The following is a 26,686-nucleotide window of genomic DNA, read 5'->3' as shown; positions in this document are numbered from 1 at the left end:
TATATGACACATTACTGCACTCTATACTCCTCTGTAAAACTGGTCATCTCTGTATATCTGTCGCAAGACTCACTGGTTGATGCTTATTTATAAACCCTCTTAGGCCTCACTCCACCCTATCTCAGATATCTACTGCAGCAAGTCACATTCTGATAAAGGTCCCCAAAGCACATGCATCCCTGGGTCGCTCCTCTCTTCAGTTCGATGCAGGTCGCGACTGGAACGAGCTGCAACGAACACTCAAACTGGACAGTTTTATCTCAATATCTTCAAAGACTCAATCCTGGACACTCTTACTGACAGTTGTGGCTGCTTTGTGTGATGTATTGTTGTCTCTACCTTCTTGCCCTTTGTGCTGTTGTCTGTGCCCAATAATGTTTGTACCATGTTTTGTGATGCTACCATGTTGTGTTGCTACCATGTTGTTGTTATGTTGTGTTGCTGCCTTGCTATGTTGTTGTCTTAGGTCTCTCTTTATGTAGTGTTGCGTTGTCTCTTGTTGTGATGTGTGTTTTGTCCTATATTTATATTGTATTTATTTACATTTTTTAATCCCAGGCCCCGTCCCCGCAGGAGGCCTTTTGCCTTTTGGTAGGCCGCCATTGTAAATAAGAATTTGTTCTCAACTGACTTGCCTAGTTAAATAAAGTTTAAATAAAAACATATTAGAGCCGAATTGTAGAGTGACAGTGAAATGAACCAATCACCTTTTGATTTGCAATGGGTGGGACCATTTGAAATAAAAGTGACATGTCACTACTGACAGAGCCAATAGCGAGCAGAAGCCTAGTTTTACCACGCTTGAGCTAACTTTTGTTGCAGTGTGTAACAATGGTTGCGGCTGTAGCAGGTGTTATCAGGAGGATCTGGTGGATAATTTGTTAGCATCGCATTTTTCAAGACTAACTTTCAACTACAAGTTAAATATTGGTGCAACTCGTCACTTCCTGTTGAACGCGAAGAGCTCGGTTTGTTGTTTTGGAAAGTTGGCAAAGTCTATTGAAAAAGTTTGGTTGCTAACTACCTTTTGAGTTTGGACCCCGTGACACGGTTGGCATCCCATGTATATGTACTGACATGTATTTGTAACTGATAGATGCACACACACTACATATGAATGTTTTTAAATGTATGTCAATTATAAAGTTTTTAATGTACTTTTTGTTATGTCAGACCCCAGTAAGACTAGTTGTCGCCTTTGGCTAATGGGGATCCTAATAAATCAAATCAAAAACTAGTAAAGAGTTTTGAAAGGTATTTTCAAGCTAACAATTATGAGTGTTATCTGTGGATGACAATGTAAGAACCAATAAACTGTACTGCTGGGTTTGTACTCTTCAGTGCTAACAATATGTCAACCTGGGCCAGTACTGGTTTCAAAAGACCTAGACAGTTTTACAAGTCAGCTCTGCATCACCAAAACTCAACTTCACCACACCTGCGAGCTATGGTGAGATCAAAAACATTTGGGGACACGAGTAGACCTTCAAAGTATTGGCACAGTGTTACGATGTGGCCCCAGTCATGGCCTCTGGTCTAAACGGAGTACAAGCAAAAGTCAAAGAAACAATATCACAGGCTCAGTTCATGCATTATTATGCCCACACTTTTAACCTGGTTATATCACAAGGTGCTGCAAAGTTGAAAGAGAACGATTTTTTTTCAGCTCCATCTTTGCGTACTCTTACCCGCTGTTTGGGATTTTGCAGAACAAGCACAGGATCAACGACTTCTGTAGCACCACAGAGGGAGAAAGGTCAATTTGATTATATCTACAGACACATGGAGAGACGGTAGCAACACCGCGGGATCATTGACAACTTTCTCCCTCAGCTAGGAAATATAGCTAAAGTCAAGTATTTTATCTTATACATTCAAGGACCACGAAAGGCTCATGTTCCTTGTCCTCCTTGTCCCACAACAGTTCCCCAGATGTAGTAAAAACCTTACCCAGTGCTGTATTCTTAAGTCTTTAGGAAAGCTTTGGGCTCAACTATGATCTGTTGTGGCTCAACTGAACTCATAGTAATGTACTCCATGTCTGACTTCGAGGGTAGGATTCCGGCCAATCTTATCCATGTTCCCCGGCAGAAGAGGCTGAATGAGAGTATGTACCAACTGTATCTGCTTACCGGTCTGGTTTTTACCATTCTTGTGTCCACATTCTCCGCCCTGAAACGGACCAAGACTTATTCTAGGAACACCACTGGACCGGCCTGACTGTGAGCTTTGGCTTTGATCTCAATTGAGAAAGTACTTCTCTCAGATTTAAAATTTAAGGACAGCCCTAGACCTTTTCCACATTTTGTTGTTACAAATTGGAATTAAAACAGATTTAATTGTCTTTTTTTCCAACAATCTACACAAAATACTCTGTCAAAGTGGAAGAAAAATTCTAACATTTTTTAAAGATGAATGAAAAGTAAAATACTAATCTTGATTAGATATATTTAATACATGTTAGAATCACCTTTGGCAGCGATTACAGCTGTGGGTCTTTTTGGGTAAGTCTCTAAGAGCTTTGCACACCTGGATTGCCCATTATTTAATTATTCAAGCTCTGTCATGTTGGTTGTTGATCATTGCTAGACAGCCATTTTCAAGTCTTGCCATTGATGTTCAAGCTGATTTAAGTCAAAACTGTAACTAGGCCACTTAGGAACATTCAATGTTGTCTTGGTAAGCAATTCCAGTGTATATTTGGCCTTGTGTTTTAGGTTATTGTCCTGCTGAAAGGTTCATTTGTCTCCCACTGTCTGGTGGAAAGCAGACTGAACCATGTTTTCCTCTAGGATTTTGCCTGTGTTCTATTCTGTTTATTTTTATAAAAAGTCCTTGCCGATGACAAGCATACCCAGCATACCTGTTTTATTTGCTGTCCATGGTCCTGAATCAATAGTTAGGCGTATGTGTGGCTGAATTTATTCCACCACTGTGCGAGTGTGTCTTTTGGAACTGTTTCTGTGAAATGATGTATGGCTTTTAGGTCTTATATATCACATGGAGAATTAACGTAGCAGGTTAAGAGAACTAGGTTAAGAGAACTAGGTTAAGTTTAGGACAAGGATTAGGGTTAGCTAAAATGCTTTTTAAAAAAAACTTTATTCCCTGGAAAAAAATTATGCCATTTTTAAATGCATTTCCTGAAATTCTACACAGTTGGACTTATATTGCTTCTATTGAGGGATGTTTTGCTGTATGCTGTTTTATAGCTACTCTCATGCTATTCTTCACATTTTGCCATGATGATGAGAGATTTTATTTTGCAGTTGTTAAGCTAATTTCCTGCTACCAAGACCAAAGTAGGCACATTTGCTATTTAATGTGGCAAAACTATGGTAGAGTTGAAAAATGCAATAGAAACACATTGAACATTAAATTTAGCTTTCGGTAAATGAAAAATTAAGGGAAAAAGTAATCACGCACTGATTTTTATCCACAAGTCAGTTTGGTGGAAACACAATGCTGGTGGAAAAAATTGGCATATTTTCTTTATGCAGATTTTTGAATTTTCGCATGAAAATCTGTCGCCAATTTTTGGGAAATCTAGCTACAAAGTGTAATTCGTTCACACTCCAGAACAGTAGGTGACAATTAGTTGGAAATCTAGCTACAAAGTGTAATGAATTCACGCTCCAGAACAGTGGGCGAACGCAGCAGGCGGTGGCATTACCCCCCCTAACGATTTTTTTGCGGACCGCCATAATACCATAGAAGAAGAAGTAAACGGAAGTGAACGGTGACCAAGAATCATTTCCACGTTAGGGTTTTGTTATTTCAAAGTTTTTTTTAACACCCTGGAACTCAATATGACAAATTTCACTACACATCATCACATACCTACCCTAGGTAGTGTTTAGTTCGCTTTGGAGGCAAGACTTGGTTGATATATGTTATCAAGGTAACTCTAGCCAGCTAGTTGCTAACAATGGCTAACTGTAACGGTATGGTTTTTCACACTCAAATAGCCTCCATCATGGAGGTGCTAGCAAATGCAGCCGTAGCAGAGATCTGTAAAGTCGTAGACGACGACTATGCAGTGTTTCGTTTGGAAATGTCTCAAAGCCAGAAAGAAAATAGGGGATTGCGGAGGAAACTACAGCTACTAGAACTGAAGGTGGCACGGGAGCGCACAGAGAGGACAATGCGAGAGCGCGTTTTCGCCAGTCGTCCCAGTACTTTCAACATCCTAGACCGATACAGAGGAATGGCAAGAGGTACATTTTGTAAAGGCGTGGGTGCGCGGCCTGTCGCCGTTCTATAGCTATAGAACAGTGCCTGTCGCCTAGTTCCCCTCTGCACGTGTGACTTGTGTTAACGAGAATTGGGTGTTGGACAGTATTCTATAATTCCTCTGATTGCTGAGATATCTTGCACAAAGATACAATATCGTATTCTAACCAGATTCTTGATTTACTGTATTTCCTGTTTACTAATTGAAAACAATGATGCATGGAACATAATCAATCTATAAATAGTATATCAAGAAGTTGAGAAGTGTTACCTTACATCCTGGCCAATTCTAGACGGTATCAATAGTATACAATATACTGTTGAGCATTGACAGTTGCTAACCTAACCACTTCTTTTCCCCCAATCGCTCTCTCAGGTGAAGGAAATCTGACTGGAGGCCACAGGAGCTTTGTGAAGGCAGTGGGACACAATAAATGGAGAGATGACCAACCAATCACTGTTGATGAGAGGAGTGGAACCTCAACCCAGCATGTTGTCGTGATAGAGGTCAGTGCAATATTGTCACATTACAATTACAGTACATCAAATGTGGCCAGTTCATTTCAGAAAGACTCCCCTCAGCTATTCACTTGCTTACATGTACGTCCTCATTTATCTTCCATAGAGGAGCTTGTGAGGCTTCGCTACAACATTGTTATCCAATAAAACTCATGTACCGGTAATAACCTCCTCTCTTCTTGTGTCAGTCTGCAGGTGCAGAGGCTACAGGTCCTGGGGTGAAGCAGGAGATGACTGAAGTAGTGGAGGACCCACGGCACAGCGGAGACGTCCAGACTGAAGCTGCAGGGGAGCCCCCTGTAGCCACAGAGAACCCCACCACCACCCCAGCGCAGTCCAGGACCCAACGCAGCATCATGGAGGTCAGTGGAACATTGAACGCTGTCCTCAAGTTAGAGACCGACACCAAGACTTTAACTGTAACACACATACAGAATACATACAGAATCTGACCACAGATCAGACCCAGAGAGACTGGGGCTGGGGAGGCTAAGCTGTCATCCAGAGCCAGAGGACAATTCATCAATCAATGGCAATATATTTGGAGTCTATTTAGTGACAAAAAAGGGGTTAATTACATGTATAAAATTACAAATGTTTCCCAATCTTTTTTATATCTCTCAGATATAGGACAGGCTTTTCTTTAGAGGAATGGGGTGGAAACTACCACTTCTTAGAAGCCTGTTTCAAACTGTGGGCTTCCTGTATAGATCGGTGATGAGTGTGTCATTTTCTTTAGTGATCTGAATGCCAAGGAAGCTGACACTATTGTAATCAAAGTCCACGGTGAAATGAAATGATCATTTGATTTATTAAGAAACTCACGGAACATCAAGCTCAGTGAGAGTCCCATCAAATAATACCAATATATCATCTATATAACATTGATATAGTTTGATCATGGATTAAAAAAAGGGATTCTGATCAGGGTTGGGAATGTGATCATGCTCTAAGCCAGTAGTTCCCAACCTTTTTCGGTTGTTGTACCACCAACTGAATTTTGCTCTGCCCGGAGTACCCCTGAAGTGTCACCTCGTGTGCATTTTACCAGTAAGTCTATGGTCTCATGAGTCTTCTCAAGTACCCCCTGGGGTCCTAGTAACCCTGGTTGGGAACCACTGCTCTAATTGTCCCATATAAAGATTACCATAATTGGGTGCCATCGTACTCCCCATAGTGGTTCCATTTGTTTGTTAGAAAAAGTAACTTCTAAACGTGAAACAGTTACAGTGTGGCAAAAAAGTATTTAGTCAGCCACCAATTGTGCAAGTTCTCCCACTTAAAAAGATGAGAGAGGCCTGTAATATTCATCATAGGTACACTTAAACTATGACAGACAAAATGAGGGGGAAAAAATCCAGAAAATCACATTGTAGGATTTTTAATGAATTTATTTGCAAATTATGGTGGAAAATAAGTATTTGGTCAATAACAAAAGTTTATCTCAATACTTTGTTATATACCCTTTGTTGGCAATGACAGAGGTCAATTGTTTTCTGTAAGTCTTCACAAGGTTTGCACACACTGTTGCTGGTATTCTGGCCCATTCCTCCATGCAGATCTCCTCTAGAGCAGTGATGTTTTGCGGCTGTTGCTGGGCAACACAGACTTTCAACTCCCTCCAAAGATTTTCTATGGGGTTGAGATCTGGAGACTGGCTAGGCCACTCCAGGACCTTGAAATGCTTCTTGCGAAGCCACTCCTTCGTTGCCCGGGCGGTGTGTTTGGGATCATTGTCATGCTGAAAGACCCAGCCACGTTTCATCTTCAATGCCCTTGCTGATGGAAGGAGGTTTTCACTTAAAATCTCACGATACATGGCCCCATTCATTCTTTCCTTTACACGGATCAGTCGTCCTGGTCCCTTTGCAGAAAAACAGCCCCAAAGCATGATGTTTCCACCCCCATGCTTCACAGTAGGTATGGTGTTCTTTGGATGCAACTCAGCATTCTTTGTCCTCCAAACACGACGAGTTGAGTTTTTACCAAAAAGTTATATTTTGGTTTCATCTGACCATATGACATTCTCCCAATCTTCTTCTGGATCATCCAAATGCTCTCTATCAAACTTCAGACGGGCCTAGACATGTACTGGCTTAAGCAGGGGGATACGTCTGGCACTGCAAGATTTGAGTCCCTGGCGGCGTAGTGTGTTACTGATGGTAGGCTTTGTTACTTTGCTCTCTGCCCACCTCTCGGTCCCACCTCTGGTTTAGAGATACAGACTGATCTGTCTAGAGGGGACTGGAACCAGTACAGTAGTAGTGTAAACTCAAAGGGTGCCTAGATAAGAAAGGGGAGGGTCTGGTCGTAGATGAGGTGAAAGTGGAGGGTGACATTCCTCCCACATGGAATCCAGATAGTCACCTAGGAGACGGATACTCACAGGGCAGGGATTTCTTAGATTACAGTGAAAGTTTAGCGACAAATCTAAATGTTGCGACCCACTCCCCTTTACACACATTCAGCAATCGCGACCCAGTGTCCACATTGTTTCTTATTTTTAATCGGGTATTGAACTCAAACGACAGGGCTAGAGCTCAGGTTCAGGGAGGGGGAGCCACACCAGGCAACAGTAAAGAGAAACGGTTCCTCTGCATGTTCTGTAGCAAAGGCTTCAGCTGCTCCCAGAAGGTGGAGATCCACCAGAGTGTCCACACAGGGGTGAAACCCTTCAGCTGTACCCAGTGTCACATGTGCTTTACAGAGGCTGGCAGCCTGAAGAGGCACTAGAGGAACCACACAAGGGAGAAATTGTATAGCTGCCCCCAATGTGAGAAGAAGTTCTCCCGCCAGCACCAGCTGAAGATCCTCACTGGAGAAATGCAGTTCGCCTGTACACACTGTGAGAAGAGGTTCTAAATAGCGGACTTATATTTACACACATCATCATATTTATGTCCACCATGATGAGTTTAACAACAATGAAGTCATTCTGTAACTACAGTATAGGACTCAAATGTAGTGGGGAAGCGTAAACACTCCATGTTGAACATGTTTATTATCTGTGTGTGTGTACGTACCTGAGGGAGTATGTCTGTTTAATCTGTATCACCTTTCTCTTCCAGGATGAGGGTCCAGAGGTGCTGCTGGTGAAGGATGAGGGTCCAGAGGTGCTGCTGGTGAAGGATGAGGGGTGTGAGGAGGGTCTACGGAACCCTGAGGGGACCATGAACATGGAGGACAACCAGACTACACCTCCTCCTGAATCCACAGAGGAACCAGCTGAGTTGCACAGGACCACACTCAGTCTCGCTGAGGTGAGCCCACTGTAAACTACTGTCTGAATGGTATTAGGTCAGGGTCTGTATCCACAAAGCCTCTCATTGCAGGAGTGATGATCTAGGATCAGTTTACCCTTTTAGATCATAATGAATAGGATTATATGGAAAGATCGGCACTTCTACTCTTAGACTCTTTGTGGATACGGGCCCAGTTCTTGATTAATTTTGTCTAAAGTGTGGGACCATGCCTTTGATCAAAGCATTAAATAAAGTGTCACGTAATCACATCAACTAACACGTTTGCATAGTACTCATAGCAATCCCTTGTTGCCCAATCAGAATATGCTCCATAGCAGGGTGCTCATATCAGATTTCTTGATCCAACATCCTCTCACTCTGTATCTCTTACAGCCAGTAGACATGGAGGATGGGAAGCCTGATCTGCTGCTAGTGAAAGAGGAGACAATAGAAGACGAACCAGAGAGCATTGACCTGCTGAGTGGACTAAAGAAGGGGGAGCAAGGTAAAGGAGAAATGCATTTAGCCCATTGTCTTACTTCAGCTGACGTCACTCCCAACACCACGCTCATTCCTTCTCATAGTACCGGTTTCAATTCAAGTGCCAATGCCGTTTATCAAACTCCAGGTGGTGCTTTGGCCAGATGACTTGAAAATAGAGCTCTTTGGCGTCGAAAAAATGAAAAATGGAAGCATATGCAAAAAAAAGTACCTCATACCTACGGTAAAATATGGTAGTAGAGCTTTGATGTTATGGGGCTATTTTGCTGTTCCTGTTTTTGCTTTATCTTTATCAGCGGTGCCAATAATTTGGGACCCGAGTTCTCTTCCATGTCTGTAAAGTCTATTTTGTAACCTCTTCCTGTAGATGGTTGGCTGGAGGCTAACAGTGGAGACTGGATGGCCATCTTGGATTCCCAAACCCAGACGAGTACAGCCAAGGGCTCCAGGGATAACATTAACAAGCCGGCCTGGACCAGAGGCGACATTGTGGCGGCCAGTGGATGGGACAGCGTCCTTAACCCTGGGCTAGGGAGCATTGTTCAACATAACCAGAAACTGACAGTTGAACACAAAACAACATCTAAACTTAATCTCCATGACAACATACTAGTTGAAACCAGGGCAAGTGGTAGATTTAGTCCGCTGGGATGGGGAGGTATCCGTATGAGAACAGACACAGACTTGGCTAGCAATTCTCCATCCTGCTCCTATAGTTGTGATTCAGAGAGACTGATGGCGCCTCAGGTTAATGCCCTAACAGGTTCTGCCTTCAGCCTTCCTTCTAAAGGATCTATCAACTTGAACATTGACCCTGCGACAACACAGACACTCTCTGGCCTTCGTCCTCCTCACACTCTCCTGTTAAACCAGACCTCAGACAATGCCAATGCCTCAACACTTAATGGCTACACAAGTCCATTGACAATTGACAGTAGTAGTAGTATCGCTATCAGCAGATCCAGTAGCAAAGAGAAGCGCTTCCCATGTTCGTTCTGTGGGAAAGCCTTCAGTTTCCCCAAACAGATGGAGATCCACCAGAGGATGCACACGGGGGAGAAACCATTTGGCTGCCAGCTGTGCAGGGCCAGTTTCTCTCAATCGTCCAACCTGAAGAGGCACCAGAGAGTCCACACAGGGGAGAAACCCTACAGCTGCCCCCAGTGTGAGAAGAGGTTCTCCCGCCAGCACCAGCTGAAGATGCACCTGAAGGTCCATACAGGAGAGAGGCCGTTTGCCTGTACACACTGTGGGAAGAGGTTCTCAGAGAGGAGCTACCTCAGGATACACCAGCAGAAAATGCACACGGCACATGTATAGAGAGACATGTAATGTAATACTAGTTAGTTTGTAGTTAATTCTGTTGGTAATGGATGTATCGGGAATTGGATGAGGTGAACTGAGGAAAGAATGAGTATGATGAGGCCGAGTAGATGATATGGTGATGGATGGTGCAAAAATGCTTCACTAATGAAGTGACAAACTTTGTCTTTAGGTGTTTTATAGTGAGATAATGATAGTGCCTTAATTCATGATGTATTGAAGCTGTGTGTAATATTGAACCATTTCCAAAGTATTCTATAGTTACATCAAAGCGAAGGTACTAGATTTACAGAAAAGGTCCATTGTGAGAAGTTTTTCTACTTGTCATGTAATCGTTTTGTGCAATACATGTGATTTGTAATGCTATTTGTTTAAATTAAATACTAAATTGACTCTGCTAACTGACCTGATTATTTTTGTATCATTGCAGAGACTGAGTTTGGACTTTAAATTTTTTTTTTTTTTTAATTGCTCCATATTGTTATTGCTTGGCAGGAAACTAAGTGATACTGGCAATACACTTTTCCTTCTCCCTTAACCTAACGTCAACCCCTTTCATCACTAATCCATGGTTCTCTCCCCTGATCAATGCTGCCACGTGATTGTTTTCCCTGCACTCAGTACATCCCAAGCTTGATTGCATCCACCATATACCTTCCTCCTACAGATAACCATTAACCTCTGGTGTAGCCCCTCGGCTATAGCACCCCTCAGGTCTCTATTATAACTAATTATTAACATTTAAAGCTCAGAAATTCATACCCATCATTAGGTACAGGCTTGACTGTGGTTAGCATTTTATAACATGTCATGTTTCTGTGTACAGCAAAGAATGTCTTATAAACCTTTATGCATTTCTGTATAATCTTTGTAGTTTCCAGTCCATGAAAATCTGCTGATATCCGGTGTTACTGGTTGGAGAGACTGGACCTCTGAGGTGGCCCCGGATCAGGAGCAGTTCCTCTTCCTTCCTGAGTCAGGACCCAACCAAGCGGGACAGAGACTCAACCACACAGAACACAACCGGTGGACTGAACAACCTCAGTCCTGGTGGTCATCAGAGAGACAGAGGCTCCAGTCAGGGATCCAGTCTGCAGCCCAGACCCTTCTCTTCACAGTCTCAGTGCAGGGATGGAGCAGGGTCTGGGGCTGATAGAGATAGACCCTCCTGTTCCTGAGATACAAAAGCACAGTACTCCTGTTTAACAGAGCAAGTCACCCTGGGCTTCAGCCTTCACAGATAGTGGTGGTAGTCTATCAGCAGGTCTGTCTTCTCCTTCAGGGTTTCATCTAATGCCTGGTGACTTGGTTCATAGAAGGTCTGGACCTGGATCTAGGCTTCCTCTGTTACCCCACCAATACAGACAGGGTCAGAATGGGTGTTCATCACAAGAGGTGTCTAGTTTATAACACAGCACACAATCCCATCAACACCCAAACAATGGCTCAAGAATGGAGGTCAGAAAACGTCCTCTGCTGTCATTGGGTCACAAAGTGGGAGGCCGAGTATTAGGACGGATTCAGACAAGCCGGCTCATGCGAACTACGTGAAGAGGCACCAGACTGTTCACACCAAGGAGAGGCCTTTCAAGTGCAAACTATGTTACAAGAGCTTCTCCTTCCTGACTAGCCTTATCAGACATAGGAGTGTCCACCAAGAGGGGAAATCGTAGCAGTGTGGCTTGATATGTATGCAGAGGATGTTTGGGAACTATTCTTTAGCTGAAATATTATAGTTATATGAAGTGTCTTGGTAAGAGGGTAATTAATACCCCGCATTAACCTTTAGTGAACTTGCCATTTGAAACAGGCTTGAGTAAATACTTGTTTTGAGAGACAGTAAACTTACGCTAGAACAAGGACAGTTTAATATTGATGATGGAATCAAGTCATTATTTTCTACTCTATTCTTGCTAACAAAGAAGTCTATTCAGCTTGAAATACCGTGATCATGAATAGGAGTTTGTAATATGCAAGTACCGGTTTTCAATTAACATACGCTCTTTGAGCTGACGTCAGCCAATAAGATCCCTGCTCTTCAGTAAACGGAAGTAAACAGTGACCAAGAACAAGTTCCCCGTTAACGTTTTTATTGTTATTTAGATGTTTCTTAAACACTGGTATTCAAAATGATTCATTTAACTGCACAGTAGCTTACTTAGTGTTTCATTCGCTTTAGAGACGACTCGATAGGTGTTCTGGTAACGCTAGTTAGCTGCTAACAATGGCTAACTGTTTGGTTTTTCACACTCAAATAGCCTCCATCATGGAGGTGTTAGCGAATACAGCCGTGGCAGAGATCTGTAAACTCGTAGACGACGACTATGCAGTGTTTCGTTTGGAAATAACTCAAAGCCGGGAAGAGAACAGGACATTGCGCAGGAAACTACAGCTACTAGAACTGAAGGTGTCACGGGAGCGCGTCTTTGCCAGTCGTCCCAGTAGTGTCAAGATCGTCGACCGATGCAGAGGAATGGAAAGAGGTACATCTGGAAAAAGGTTGAGTCTGAGCGGCTTTCAAATCAAATTGTATTGGTCACATACACATGGTTAGCGGATGTTAATGCGAGTGTAGCGAAATGCTTGTGCTTCTAGTTTCATTAGTGCAGTAATAGCTAACAAGTAATCTAACAATTCCCCAACAACGACCTAATACACACATCGACAGGGGTGAATGAGAATATGTACATAGAAATATATGGATGAGCGATGGCTGAGCAGCATTGGCAATATATGGTATAAAATTAATATGAGTAATGTAAGATGTGTAAACATTTATTTAAAGTGACTAGTGATCCATTTATTAAAGTGGCCAGTGATTGGGTCTCAATGTAGACAGCAGCCTTTTTGCGTTAGTGATAGCTGTTTAACAGTCTGATGGCCTTGAGATAGAAGCTGTTTTTCAGTCTCTCGGTCCCAGCGTTGGGCCCCACAAGGGTGCGTTCTGAGCCCTCTCCTGTACTCCCTGTTCACCCACGACTGCGTGGCCACGCACGCCTCCAACTCAATCATCAAGTTTGCGGACGACACAACAGTGGTAGGCTTGATTACCAACAACGACGAGACGGCCTACAGGGAGGAGGTGAGGGCCCTCGGAGTGTGGTGTCAGGAAAATAACCTCACACTCAACGTCAACAAAACTAAGGAGATGATTGTGGACTTCAGGAAACAGCAGAGGGAACACCCCCCTATCCACATCGATGGAACAGTAGTGGAGAGGGTAGCAAGTTTTAAGTTCCTCGGCATACACATCACAGACAAACTGAATTGGTCCACTCACACTGACAGCGTCGTGAAGAAGGCGCAGCAGCGCCTCTTCAACCTCAGGAGGCTGAAGAAATTCGGCTTGTCACCAAAAGCACTCACAAACTTCTACAGATGCACAATCGAGAGCATCCTGGCGGGCTGTATCACCGCCTGGTACGGCAACTGCTCCGCCTCAACCGTAAGGCTCTCCAGAGGGTAGTGAGGTCTGCACAACGCATCACCGGGGCAAACTACCTGCCCTCCAGGACACCTACACCACCCGATGTTACAGGAAGGCCATAAAGATCATCAAGGACATCAACCACCCGAACCACTGCCTGTTCAGCCCGCTATCATCCAGAAGGCGAGGTCAGTACAGGTGCATCAAAGCTGGGACTGAGAGACTGAAAAACAGCTTCTATCTCAAGGCTATCAGACTGTTAAACAGCCACCATTGAGTGGCTGCTGCCAACACACTGTCATTGACACTGACCCAACTCCAGCCACTTTAATAATGGGAATTGATGGGAAATGATGTAAATATATCACTAGCCACTTTAAACAATGCTACCTTATATAATGTTACTTACCCTACATTATTAATCTAATATGCATACGTATATACTGTACTCTACATCATCGACTGCATCCTTATGTAATACATGTATCACTAGCCACTTTAACTATGCCACTTTGTTTACTTTGTCTACATACTCATCTCATATGTATATACTGTACTCGATACCATCTACTGTATGCTGCTCTGTACCATCACTCACTCATATATCCTTATGTACATATTCTTTATCCCCTTACACTGTGTATAAGACAGTAGTTTTAGAATTGTTAGTTAGATTACTTGTTGGTTATCACTGCATTGTCGGAACTAGAAGCACAAGCATTTCGCTACACTCGCATTAACATCTGCTAACCATGTGTATGTGACAAATAACATTTGATTTGATTTGATGCACCTGTACTGACCTCTTCTGGATGGTAGCGGGGTGAACAAGCAGTGGCTCAGGTGGTTGATGTCCTTGATGATCCTCTTGGCCTTTCTGTGACATTGGGTGATGTAGGTGTCATGGAGGGCAGGTAGTTTGCCCCCGGTGATGCGTTGTGTGGACTGCACCAACCTCTGGAGAGCCTTGCAGTTGACCCGAGCCACTTCCTGTTCACACCGCTAGAGACACCGAGAGACTAAAAAACAGCTTCTATCTCAAGGCCATCAGACTGCTAAACAGCAATCACTTTCAGATACACTGAGTGTACAAAACATGAATGACCCCTCCCATCAGAACAGCTTCAATTCGTGGGTCGCTCTGGATAAGAGTGTCTGCTAAATGACTTAAATGTAAATGTAAATGTGGGTGCATGTACTTTAAAAGGTGTCGAAAGGTTTCCATAGGGATGCTGGCCCATGTTGACTCCAATGCTCCCCAAACTTGTCTAGTTGGCTGGATGTCGTTTAGGTGGTGGACCATTATTGATACACATGGGCAACTGTTGAGCATGAAAAACCCTGCAGCGTTGCAAGCCTTGACACAAACCGGTGCACCTGGCACCTACTACCATCCCCCGTTCAAAGGCACTTAAATATTTTGTCTTGCCCAATCCCCCTCTGAATGCCTCAAATACACAATCCATGTCTGAAGGCTTAAAAATCATTATTTAACCTGTCTACTCCCATTCATATACACTAATTGAAGTTGATTCAACAAGTGACATCAATAAGGGATCATAGCTTTCACCTGGTCAGTCTGTCATGGAAAAAGCAAGGTGTTCTTAATGTGTTGTACACTCAGTGTAAATTTACATTAAAAACCAAAGTCTAATTGTTTTACCCAAAAAATGAAGGACTTATTAGCCTACTCTGTTTTTGTCATGGAGGGCTCATTGCTTCAAAACATGGTTAAGAAAGATGCTGCTCTCATTGAAAGACATGCTTTCAGCTGTTATTACATTTTTTGTTGGTGATACCATAGAACTACTTTTTAATAGGATCTCTATGGGGGACACTTTATCTCGATAATTTGCAGCTTTTAAGCATGTGTCCATTAGGCCTGTTTTTTTTAAACAGCACAAATTAGATTGAGAAAAATCTTAAATTAAACTGGTTTTTGACAGTATTAGTGGAGCACAATACCACAGAGGAGTTTACAAGGGAGGAACTCCCTCAAACTTTTATTCCATAGACTGGGATCCGGGTTATGCAGCTGTTACAAGAGCACATTTTTCACTGGCTGTCCATGGGTCACATAAACAATGATTGATAGGTAGCTTAGCCTACACTTTTCAATTCAACCATTATTGGGGTAAAATACAACTATACATCTGTGAACAGCCATCCACAACCAGCACAGCAGCGGTGTGAATCACATAATGGCTATGTAGATATCAATAATAGACTTTATGTGATATCCATATCGCCCATAGGCTACACCACTGCTGTCAAATCAAATTTTATTAGTCACATGCTTCGTAAACTACAGGTGTAGACTAACAGTGAAATGCTTACTTACGGGCCCTTCTTAACCATTCAGAGTGAGAGAAAATAGAGAAATAATAGGAAAATAATTAATACACAATGAGTAACGATAACTTGACTATATACACAGGTACCAGTACCGAGCCGATGTGCAGGGGTACGAGGTAATGTAGATATGTACATATAACTAGGAATACCATGACTAGGCAACAGGATAGATAATAAACAATAGCAGCAGGGTATGTGATGAATCCAAAAAGTTAGTGCAGAAAGGGTCAATGCAGATAGTTAAATAGCCCTGGTAGCTATTTGGTTATCTATTTAGCAGTGTTATGGCTTAGACCAGGCCTGGGCAACTCCAGTGCTCAGGGGCCTGATTGATGTCACACTTTTGCCCCAGCTAACACAACTGACTCCAATAATCAACTAAACATGATCTTCAGTTAAAAATGCAATTATTTTCAATCAGGTGTGTTTGCTAGGGATGGGGGGAAAGTGTGACCCCAATCAAGCCCTCAAGGACTGGAGTTGCCCAGGCCTGGCTTAGAGGGTAGTAGCTGTTCAGGGTCCTGTTGGTTCCAGACTAGGTGCATTGGTACTGCTTGCCGTGCGGTAGCCGAGAGAACAGTTGATGACTTGGGTGGCTGGAGTCTTTGACCATTTTTAGGGCCTTCCACTGACACCGCCTGGTATAGAGTTCCTGGATGGCAGGGAGCTCAGCCCGAGTGATGTACTGGGCTGTACGCACTACCCTCTGTAGTGCCTTGTGGTTGGTTACCAAGCAGTTGCCATACCAAGCGGTGATGCAGCCAGTCAATATGCTGTCAATCGCTCTCGACCTGCTCCTCTACAGCTCCGTCGATGTGAATGGGGGCGTGCTCAGCCCTCCATTTCCAGTAGTCCACAATCAGCTCCTTTGTCTTGCTGATGTTGAGGGAGAGGTTGTTGTCCTAGCACCACACTGCCAGGTCTCTGACCTCCCTATAGGCTGTTTCATCGTCGTCGGTGATCAGGCCTACCAACGTGTGCTGTCAGCAAACTTGATGATGGTGTTGGAGTTGTGCGAGTCCACGCAGTTGTGGGTGAACAGGGAGCACACACCCCTGATGGGCCCCAGTGTTGAGGGTCAGTGTGGCAGATGTTTTGTTGCCTACCCTCATCACCTGAGGGTGGCCCGTCAGGGATTCCAGGATCCAGTTGCAGAGGGAGGTGTTCAGTCCCAGGGTCCTTAGCTTAGTGATGAGCTTGGAGGGCACTATGGTGTTTAACGCTGAGCTGTAGTCAATGAACAGCATTCTCACATAGGTGTTCCTCTTGTCCAGATGGGAGAGGGCAGTGTGGAGTGCGATACAGATTGCATCTGTGTATCTTTTGGGGCCATATGCAAATTGGAGTGGGTTCAGGGTGTCCGGGATGATGGTGTTGATGTGAGCCATGACAAGCCTTTCAAAGCATTTCATGGCTACAGATATAAGTGCTACAGTGCGATAGTCATTAAGAAAGGTTACCAGGCCTTCTTGGGCACAGGGACTATGGTGGTCTGCCTGAAATATGTAGGTATTACAGACTGGGCCAGGGAGAGGTTGAAAATGTCACTTGGCAGCTGGTCAGCGGATGCTCTGAGTACATGTCCTGGTAATCCATCTGGCACTGTAGCCTTCTTATGCCTTAGATCCCGCTAACGGGATCGACATGACAACAGCCAGTGAAAGTGCAGGGCGCCAAATTCAAAACAACAGAAATCTCATAATTTTAATTCCTCAAACATAGAAGTATTTTACACCATTTTAAAGATAAACTTGTTGTTAATCCCACCAGTGTCCGATTTCAAAAAGGCTTTCCGACGAAAGCACACCAAACGATAATGTTAGGTTTGCGCCTAGTCACAGAAAAACACAGCCATTTTTCCAGTCAACAAGAGGAGTCACAAAAAGCAGAAATAGAGAAAAATGAATCACTAACCTTTGATCTTCATCAGATGACACTCATAGTACTTCATGTTACACAATACATGTATGTTTTGTTCGATAAAGTTATCTTTTTTTCCCTTTTTGCTAGCGTGTTCAGCCCAGTAATCCAAATTCATGACGCGCTATCACTAGGAGCAGACGAAGAGTCAAAAGGTTCCGTTACAGTCCGTAGAAACATGTCAAAGGAATTATAGAATCAATCTTTAGGATGTTTTTAACATAAATCTAAAATAATGTACCAACCGTAGAATTCCTTTGTCTTCAGAAATGCAATGAAATCAAGCTAACTCTCACGTGAACGCACATGACCAGCTCATGCCACTCTGGCAGACCTCTGACTCATTCAGCTCCCATTCCCCCCTCCTCACAGTAGAAGCATTAAACAAGGTTCTAAAGACTGTTGACATCTAGTGGAAGCCTTAGGAAGTGCAATATGACCCCATAGACACTGTATATTCGATAGGCAAAGAGTTGGAAAAAAACTACAAACCTCAGATTTCCCACTTCCTGGTTGGATTTTTGTCTCATGTTTTTGCCTGCCATTTGAGTTCTGTTATACTCGCAGACATCATTCAAACAGTTTTAGAAACTTCAGAGTGTTTTCTATCCAAATCTACTACTTATATGCATATTCTAGCTTTTGGGCCTGAGTAGCGGGCAGTTTACTCTGGGCACCTTATTCATCCAAGCTACTCAATACTGCCCCCAGCCATAAGAAGTTAAAGGTGTTACTCACATCGGCTACACAGAGCATGATCACACAGTCGTCCAGAACAACTGGTGCTCTCATGCATGGTTTGTTGGTTTTCCAAATGAAGGGAGAGCTTTGTGTGCATTTATGTGTTGTGGAGTAAAGGTGATCTAGAGTTTTCTCCTCTAGTTGCTTAGGTGAAATGGATTTCACTTTCTCTGCCTTAAAATCACTGGCCACTAGAAGCGCCACCTCTGGATGAGCATGTTTGTTTATGGCCGAATACAGCTCATTTTAGTGGGTCTTAGTGGTCTTAGTACCAGCTTCGGTTTGTGGTGGTAAATAAACAGCTACGAATATACAGTGCCTTGCGAAAGTATTCGGCCCCCTTGAACTGTGCGACCTTTTGCCACATTTCAGGCTTCAAACATGAAGATATAAAACTGTATTTTTTTGTGAAGAATCAACAACAAGTGGGACACAATCATGAAGTGGAACGACATTTATTGGATATTTCAAACTTTTTTAACAAATCAAAAACTGAAAAATTGGGCGTGCATATTATTCAGCCCCTTTACTTTCAGTGCAGCAAACTCTCTCCAGAAGTTCAGTGAGGATCTCTGAATGATCCAATGTTGACCTAAATGACTAATGATGATAAATACAATCCACCTGTGTGTAATCAAGTCTCCGTATAATGGCACCTGCACTGTGATAGTCTCAGAGGTCCATTAAAAGCGCAGAGGGCATCATGAAGAACAAGGAACACACCAGGCAGGTCCGAGATACTGTTGTGAAGAAGTTTAAAGCCGGATTTGGATACAAAAGATTTCCCAAGCTTTAAACATCCCAAGGAGCACTGTGCAAGCGATAATATTGAAATGGAAGGAGTATCAGACCACTGCAAATCTACCAAGACCTGGCCGTCCCTCTAAACTTTCAGCTCATACAAGGAGAAGACTGATCAGAGATGCAGCCAAGAGGCCCATGATCACTCTGGATGAACTGCAGAGATCTACAGCTGAGGTGGGAGACTCTGTCCATAGGACAACAATCAGTCGTATATTGCACAAATCTGGCCTTTATGGAAGAGTGGCAAGAAGAAAGCCATTTCTTAAAGATATCCATAAAAAGTGTTGTTTAAAGTTTGCCACAAGCCACCTGGGAGACACACCAAACATGTGGAAGAAGGTGCTCTGGTCAGATGAAACCAAAATGTAACTTTTTGGCAACAATGCAAAATGTTATGTTTGGCGTAAAAGCAACACAGCTCATCACCCTGAACACACCATCCCCACTGTTAAACATGGTGGTGGCAGCATCATGGTTTGGGCCTGCTTTTCTTCAGCAGGGACAGGGAAGATGGTTAAAATTGATGGGAAGATGGATGGAGCCAAATACAGGACCATTCTGGAAGAATGCAAAAGACCTGAGACTGGGACGGAGATTTGTCTTCCAACAAGACAATGATCCAAAACATAAAGCAAAATCTACAATGGAATGGTTCAAAAATAAATATATCCAGGTGTTAGAATGGCCAAGTCAAAGTCCAGACCTGAATCCAATCGAGAATCTGTGGAAAGAACTGAAAACTGCTGTTCACAAATGCTCTCCATCCAACCTCACTGAGCTCGAGCTGTTTTGCAAGGAGGAATGGGAAAAAATTTCAGTCTCTCGATGTGCAAAACTGATAGAGACATACCCCAAGCGACTTACAGCTGTAATCGCAGCAAAAGGTGGCACTACAAAGTATTAACTTAAGGGGGCTGAATAATTTTGCACGCCCAAATTTTCAGTTTTTGATTTGTTAAAAAAGTTTGAAATATCCAATAAATGTCGTTCCACTTCATGATTGTGTCCCACTTGTTGTTGATTCTTCACACAAAAATACAGTTTTATATCTTCATGTTTGAAGCCTGAAATGTGGCAAAAGGTCGCAAAGTTCAAGGGGGCCGAATACTTTCGCAAGGCACTGTAGATAAACTCTCTTGGTAAATAGTTTGGTCTACAGCTTATCATGAGGTATTTTAACTTGGGCAAGCAGAACCTCAAGACTTCCTTAATATTAAAGATCACGCTCTAGCTGTTGTTAACAAAGACACACCCCTGCCCCTTAACCTTACCCAACGCTGCCGCACGGTCTTGACGATGCATAGAAAAACTATCCTTGTTCAGCCCCGAATCCGAGAACTGTAATATCCTACGTTTCTTCAGGTCCCGTTGATAGGCTGGTCTCGAACGGAGCTTGTCCAGTTTGTTCTCCAGTGATTGTACGTTCTCCATAAGAACGGAGAGTGATGGCAGATTATTTATCTCTTAAGAAGTCTTTACCGAATCTTAGGGATTAGGGCCTGTTCCGAGGTTAGCTGCATGTCCTGTGCCGGCGACTCGTTGTTCATCCAAATCAAGCTCTACATAAACCTATTCTTGCACTTTTCCCGTGATCCATCAAACGGATTTGGTGTGTCATCATAGTGGTCAGACTCGCTCAGTATTCCGTAACCATCCTTTCAGAATTTAGAAGTAATCCTCTAGTTTTTCGAAAGTAACTGTAATCCGATGACAATATTTTTGCTGGTAAAGTTTTTTCTCTTTCTCTATCAGTTACATGTAATCCGTTACTCCCCAACCCTGTCCCCCGATTACTTAGCTATCATGCGCAGACACACTCATATTCTAACGAGATTCTTTATTTACTGCATTTCCTATTATTTACTTAATGAAAACAATGTGATGCATGGAACATAATACATCAATCAATAAACAGTATATCAAAAAGTTGAAGTGTTACCTTACATCCTTGCCAATTCTAGACAGTGTCAATAAATATACTGTTGAGCACTGACAGTAGCTAACCTGACCACCTCTTTTCCCCCAATCACTCTCTTAGGTGAAGGACATCTCACTGGAGGCCACGGGAGCTTTGTGAAGCCAGTGGGACAGAATGCTTGGAGAGATGACCAAACAGTCACTGTTGGTGAGGGGAGTGGAACCTCAACCCAGCACGTTATCATGATAGAGGTTAGTGTAATAGTGTTGCATAAAAATTGTGTTACTTTGTAAATCAAATGTGGCCAGTTTATTTTCAGAAAGGCTCTCCTCAGCTATTCACTTGCTTACATGAAACCCAGTACAAAAAAGGCTAGGGAATTATGCATATTTTTGTGTAATTATGCATAATTTGGCATCATTTTTGGTGAAAAAAATGTCTAGATTTGATTGTATGTGCACTATAGAGCCCATTATACTCCGTTGGTACTAAATATGAACAGAGGACATTTATTAATAAGCTCTTATTCAATTTGAAAAAATTATTAAACTGACAAACTTAAACTATTTCTGAGATATTTACCTATTAGAAACAATTTGAATATCAAACTTTCAAATTACACACACTTACCATAAAACGTGCTAATTGTGATGGTAGCCATTTTGAAGAACCATAAAGAAAAAATGATGGTAACACACCCACACGTGATATCATTGAAAAGGCCAGAATGTCCTCTCAAAGTTACAACAGGATCTAACACAGTGGCATGTATGGCTTTAGATCAAAAACAAATGTTCATTGGAAAGGACAAAAAGTCATTACTGGGTCTCGGGATATTTCAGGAAGACTCCCCTCAGCTATTCACTTGCTTACATGTACATCCTCATTTATCTGCCATAGGGGAGCTTGTGAGACTTCCCTACGACATTTTTATCCAATTCGACTCATGTACAGGTAATAACCTCCTCTCTTCTTGTCAGTCTGCAGAGACTGCAGGTCCTGGAGGATCATCTCTGGTGAAGCAGGAGAGGTCTGAAGGAGAGGAAGACAGATGGCACAGCAGAGACATCCAGACTGGAGTAGCAGCTGGAACACCCCCTGTAGCCACGGATGACCCCACCATTGCCCCAGCGCCGCCCTGGACCCGAAGCAGTGGAACGCTGAACGCCGTCCTCAAGTCAGAGACGGACATCAAGACTTTAATTGTAACACAAAGGCTCTTGCACACAGGATCTGACCACAGATCAGACCCAGAGAGACTGGGGCCACTGGGTTGTCCTACTGCTCCCGGCTCAGAGTATTTACCGGTATTTCAACATAGCCAAAGGATGGTTCATTCCCATGGAGATGGTGACACATTAGCCACTGGCGGTGATGATCTGTCTTGTTCTTACGCTACAGAGATGGCCCCTGGCAACATGCCCTTGGGTTTAGAGACACCAACTGATCTGTCTAGAGGGAAATGGAACCGGTACAGTAGTAGTGTATACTCTGAAGGGTGCCTAGATAAGAAAGGGGAGGGTCTGGTCATAGATGAAGTGACTGTGAAAGTGGAGGGAGATGTTTCTCCCACATGGAATTCAGATAATCACCTGGGAGATGGACACTCACAAGACAGAGATTTCTTAAATTACAGGGAAAGGTTAGAGACAAATCCAGATGCCTCGACCCACTCCCCTTTACACGGGTTCAGGGATTGCGTCCGAGTGTCCACGTCAATAGGGCCTTCCGATTCACACGGCCGCTTCCTTTTCGACAGGACTAGACCCCAGGCTCAGGGAGGGAGAGAAACATCAGGCAGTGGTAAGGGAAACCGGTTCCTCTGCATGTTCTGTAACAAAGGCTTCAGCTGCCCCCAGAAGGTGGAGATCCACCAGAGGTTCCACACGGGGGAGAAACCCTTTAGTTGTACTCAGTGTCACATGCACTTTGCCCAGGCTGGTGACCTGAAGAGGCACCAGAGGATCCACTCAGGGGAGAAACCCTACAGCTGTACCCAGTGTGAGAAGAGGTTCTCCCGCCAGGACCACCTGAAGATGCACCTGAAGGTCCACACGGGAGAGAGGCCGTTCGCCTGTACGCACTGCGGGAAAAGGTTCTCAGAGAGAAGCTACCTCCGTATACACCAGCAGAAAAACCATTCCACTCTATAACATAGAAAGTAACCATTCCACTCGATGGCTTCTGACATTTTAAATCAAACCCTGCATTAAATACAAAGATTAATTTTCATACTTGTCTGCAGAAAAGAGTGTACAAAACATTAGGAACACCTGCTCTTTCCATGACATAGACTGACCAGGTGAAAACTAGGATACCTTATTGATGTCACTTGCTAAATCCACTTCAATCAGTGTAGAAGGGTTTTTAAGTCTTGAGACAATTGAGACATGGATTGTGTATGTGTGCCATTCAGAGAGGGAATGGGCAAAACAAATGATTTATTTCCTTTAAACAGAGTATGCTAGTAGGTGCCAGACTAACTTTTTTCACGCTCAACAGTTTCCCATGTGTATCTAGAGTGATCCACCACCCAAAGGACATCTAGCCAACTTAGGCCAGCATCCCTGTGGAACGATTTTGACACCTTGTAGAGTCCATGCCCCGATGAATTGAGGCTGTTCTGAGGGCAAAGGGGAGTGCAACTCAATAGTAGGAAGGTGTTCCTAATGTTTTTGGAACTCACTGTATGTTAATGTAATTATTTGTCAACAGTTACATCACACCTGATTTAATTCAAATTAGTTTGTCAATGACATGTTTGTTCTACATTGTATACAGTGAGCTCCAAAAATATTGAGACAGTGACACATTTTGTGTTGTTCTGACTCTGTACTCCAGCACTTTGGATTTGAAATGATGTAATGTCTGAGGTTAAAGTGCAGACTATCAGATTTAATTTGAGGGTATTTTCATCCATATCGGGTGAACCGTTTAGAAATTACAGCACTTTTAAAATATTTTTTTATACATAGTCCCCCCATTTTAGGGTACCAAAGTATTGGGCAAATTCACTTACGTGTATTAAAGTAGTCAAAGGTTTAGTATTTGTTCCCATATTCCTAGCGTGAAATGATTACATCAAGCTTGTGACTCTACAAACTTTTTGGATGTTTGGGTTGTCTTTCAGTTTATTTTCTGCCCAATAGAAATGATTGGTAAATTCATTTTAATTAGATCAGATAGGTATGTTGGAACTGTTGCCATAAAATTACATTAATATATTTTGCTAAAAATATGAGCGAAAGGTGATTCCCCAAGCAAGTCTTGAACCCAGGCCACAAGCACCAATGACGAATACCCTAACCACAGTCCCAACAAGGGATATCACTAGAACATGTGCTTATTGGGCCAGTATTGTTACGCACTGTCCTGTCTCGAAGAAACCCTACCCCCTCCTCTCTCAGCACTTGTGAAGAGCTGAAAAAACTTGATAGGTGTAAGGCTGTAAGCAAAAGGGTGAATGCACTTTGAAGTAAATCTCAGCTCTGTTAAAGTACACTCAAGAAAAACAAATTGATAATAGCGATTCTTCAGTATCTTTAAATCAGGTTAACATGCCCCACCAACATTAGACAACTATACTGAAAGCCCTTATATTGCTGAAATAAATACATCTAGTCTGACTAACTGCTACATGACACGGACATTGTGGCGTTGCAGGAAGATCGACGTACCGGGAACCAAGAGGTTGTGAGTTCAAATTCCACGTGAGGACTGTTTTTATTATTATTCATGTATAACGGAACATGCATAGTATAATCATGTACGTCAAAGTGTGTCTAAAATATGTAAGTATCCCTGAACAGTCATCGAGCTATGAATGGTTAAAAAGGTTATAAGAAGGTTTTTGCTGACATAAATAGAATGTTCCCCTAGCAGAAAACTGGACACTCAAACATTAGGGGCACATTGCAGGTAAGATTTTAAAAAATGTCTCTCTCTCCCTAGAATTGTTAGCTGGGTATGGCCTTGTAATTTGTATCACCTCTCTCTTCCAGGAGGGTGCTGCTGGTGAAGGAGGAGGGGTGTGAGGAGGGTCTAGGGAACCCTGAGGGACCATGGTCATGGAGGACAACCAGACTGCACCTGTAGATGAACCAGCTGAGCAGCACAGGACTTCACACAGTCTCACAAGCCCATAGTAAACTACTGTCTGAATATTATTAGGTCAGGGCCCGTATCCCATAGTCAACCCATAGTGGGTTGACCGATCATAGGACAGATGGGGACCTGATCCTAGATCAGCATTCTTTACTCTGAGACGCTTTGTGGATACAGGCCCAGGTCTTGATTAATTTAGTCTTAAAGGGCCCCGCCAGAGGAAAATGCTGCCCCTATTTCAATGTAATTCCTGTTCATTTAGGTTCCACCTCTGAAGAATGACACAGTGGTGCTTTCCAGACTGAGTGGAGAAACAACAACAAATAGGCTACTGACAGCTGTCAGTGTATAACAAAAAAAATACCTGACCAAAATATAAATGGTATAATTGTGTGATCTGTCATTTGTGACTGAGACTTGTAAACGTGTGCTTTATACAATGTACATTTTGTTGATTGCTAGGCATACAATTAAGAGTATTTATTGATCCATTTGAAACTATGTCTAGTTGTGGCCACAACTGGACTAGATTGTGAACTACTCTTGGCAGAACGCATTGCTTGACTACCATGAGGGTGATAAGCACATTTGTTCGTAAACTGCAGCCACCCAAATAATTCATTCTCGAGTTTGAGTTTGTTGAGCATAGGCTGTGTATGTTTTGGTTCTACAAAGCCGTGTCCATCATAACATTCAATAATCAATTAATTGCAGTCATTCTTGAACCATGTGATCAGTTACCAGTTCTAAACATGTATTTTTCTTCTTTATGCTCAATCTATTTTCCTGTGTGCATATGACAGACAGTTGGTGGTCGGAGCACATCTCTGGAGCCGCTGAGCCGAACGAGCGTGTATTAATCCTGCTGTAGAACTCATTGCGACCAGCACTAGCAGGTCAAACGAACGACTAAAATGAAAGAGTCACTCAGAAAAACAAACCATGACTCGAGTCACTAAAAAGAGTTGTTAAAAAAAGAACGCATTGTTTGATCTGCACATCACCAGTAGCCATCCTCCAATACAAATTGAAAGAATAAGTAAACAGAGGTGAAAAGTGGCTCTTTGGCAATTCCTTGTTTTATGTCAGCTGACAAATTAAATCAACATGTGCAAAGTAATCAAACTGAACAGCAAGTAACAAGTCCCAATTGGGAGAGGCCAGAGAAAGACAGACTAATAAATTAGGCTAAGGAACAGATATTGGGTATTGGAGAAAGCCCATCATTGCATGTTCTGCAAACAATACAGTGGGTGAAGGCGCAGCATGAGCGTCGTGAACAGAGAGATGTGGTTATAGACAGCCGAGGAAAGAGAAGAGACAAGTGTAGTGGGAAGATGTGTGTTGAGGAAGAATGGCGCGAAGTATAAACCGTACTCTGCTGTCTCTGAAATTAAAACCTGACGAGAGTGAGGATGAATTACCTGGGTTGGCAGGTGTGGTGAAGGCCTCAGAGTCCAAGCCTCACCTGATGTTCATGCAAAGAATGATTTTGTCCCAGTGTTGGAGAAAGTGGATCTCTCCGCTTTTTGGCTGACCCATATGTAGTCTCAGGCTGGGTAAAAAAATAATTTGGGTACTGTTAAATCGGTGAAGGTA

General features: G+C 43.0%; 2 protein-coding genes across 2 annotated transcripts; both read left to right on the top strand.

The window, feature by feature from the left end:
- Positions 1-3,721: 3,721 nt before the first annotated feature.
- On the top strand, positions 3,722-10,215 carry LOC115145687 (zinc finger protein 143-like). Its single transcript, XM_029687212.2, has 6 exons — positions 3,722-4,217; positions 4,610-4,740; positions 4,941-5,114; positions 7,821-8,012; positions 8,388-8,499; positions 8,863-10,215. The coding sequence occupies exons 1-6, from the start codon at positions 3,929-3,931 to the stop codon at positions 9,813-9,815; spliced, it is 1,851 nt and encodes a 616-aa protein (XP_029543072.2). The 5' UTR covers positions 3,722-3,928; the 3' UTR covers positions 9,816-10,215.
- Positions 10,216-11,655: 1,440 nt separating this feature from the next.
- Positions 11,656-25,795, top strand: LOC115145641 (oocyte zinc finger protein XlCOF7.1-like). Its single transcript, XM_029687160.2, has 3 exons — positions 11,656-12,301; positions 21,104-21,234; positions 21,964-25,795. Exons 1-3 carry the CDS (start codon positions 12,043-12,045, stop codon positions 23,134-23,136), a joined length of 1,563 nt encoding a protein of 520 aa, XP_029543020.1. The 5' UTR covers positions 11,656-12,042; the 3' UTR covers positions 23,137-25,795.
- The last annotated feature ends 891 nt before the right edge of the window (positions 25,796-26,686 follow it).

The sequence above is a fragment of the Oncorhynchus nerka genome, linkage group LG18 (genome assembly GCF_034236695.1).
Source record: "Oncorhynchus nerka isolate Pitt River linkage group LG18, Oner_Uvic_2.0, whole genome shotgun sequence".
NCBI classification, from domain to species: Eukaryota; Metazoa; Chordata; class Actinopteri; order Salmoniformes; family Salmonidae; genus Oncorhynchus; species Oncorhynchus nerka.
The sequence above is the reverse complement of the archived record's forward strand: the minus strand, read 5'-3'. Positions and strand labels throughout refer to the sequence as shown.

What these genes read in the sequence shown, in the direction of transcription:
- LOC115145687 (XM_029687212.2), top strand. Translation starts at nt 3,929, where the DNA reads ATGGCTAACTGTAACGGTATGGTTTTTCACACTCAAATAGCCTCCATC. An exon ending in CCCAACGCAGCATCATGGAG is followed by an intron (nt 5,115 to 7,820) that starts GTCAGTGGAACA and finishes TTTCTCTTCCAG; the next exon opens with GATGAGGGTCCAGAGGTGCT. An exon ending in CCACACTCAGTCTCGCTGAG is followed by an intron (nt 8,013 to 8,387) that starts GTGAGCCCACTG and finishes TATCTCTTACAG; the next exon opens with CCAGTAGACATGGAGGATGG.
- LOC115145641 (XM_029687160.2), top strand. Translation starts at nt 12,043, where the DNA reads ATGGCTAACTGTTTGGTTTTTCACACTCAAATAGCCTCCATCATGGAG. An exon ending in ATGCAGAGGAATGGAAAGAG is followed by an intron (nt 12,302 to 21,103) that starts GTACATCTGGAA and finishes TCACTCTCTTAG; the next exon opens with GTGAAGGACATCTCACTGGA. An exon ending in AGCACGTTATCATGATAGAG is followed by an intron (nt 21,235 to 21,963) that starts GTTAGTGTAATA and finishes TCTTCTTGTCAG; the next exon opens with TCTGCAGAGACTGCAGGTCC.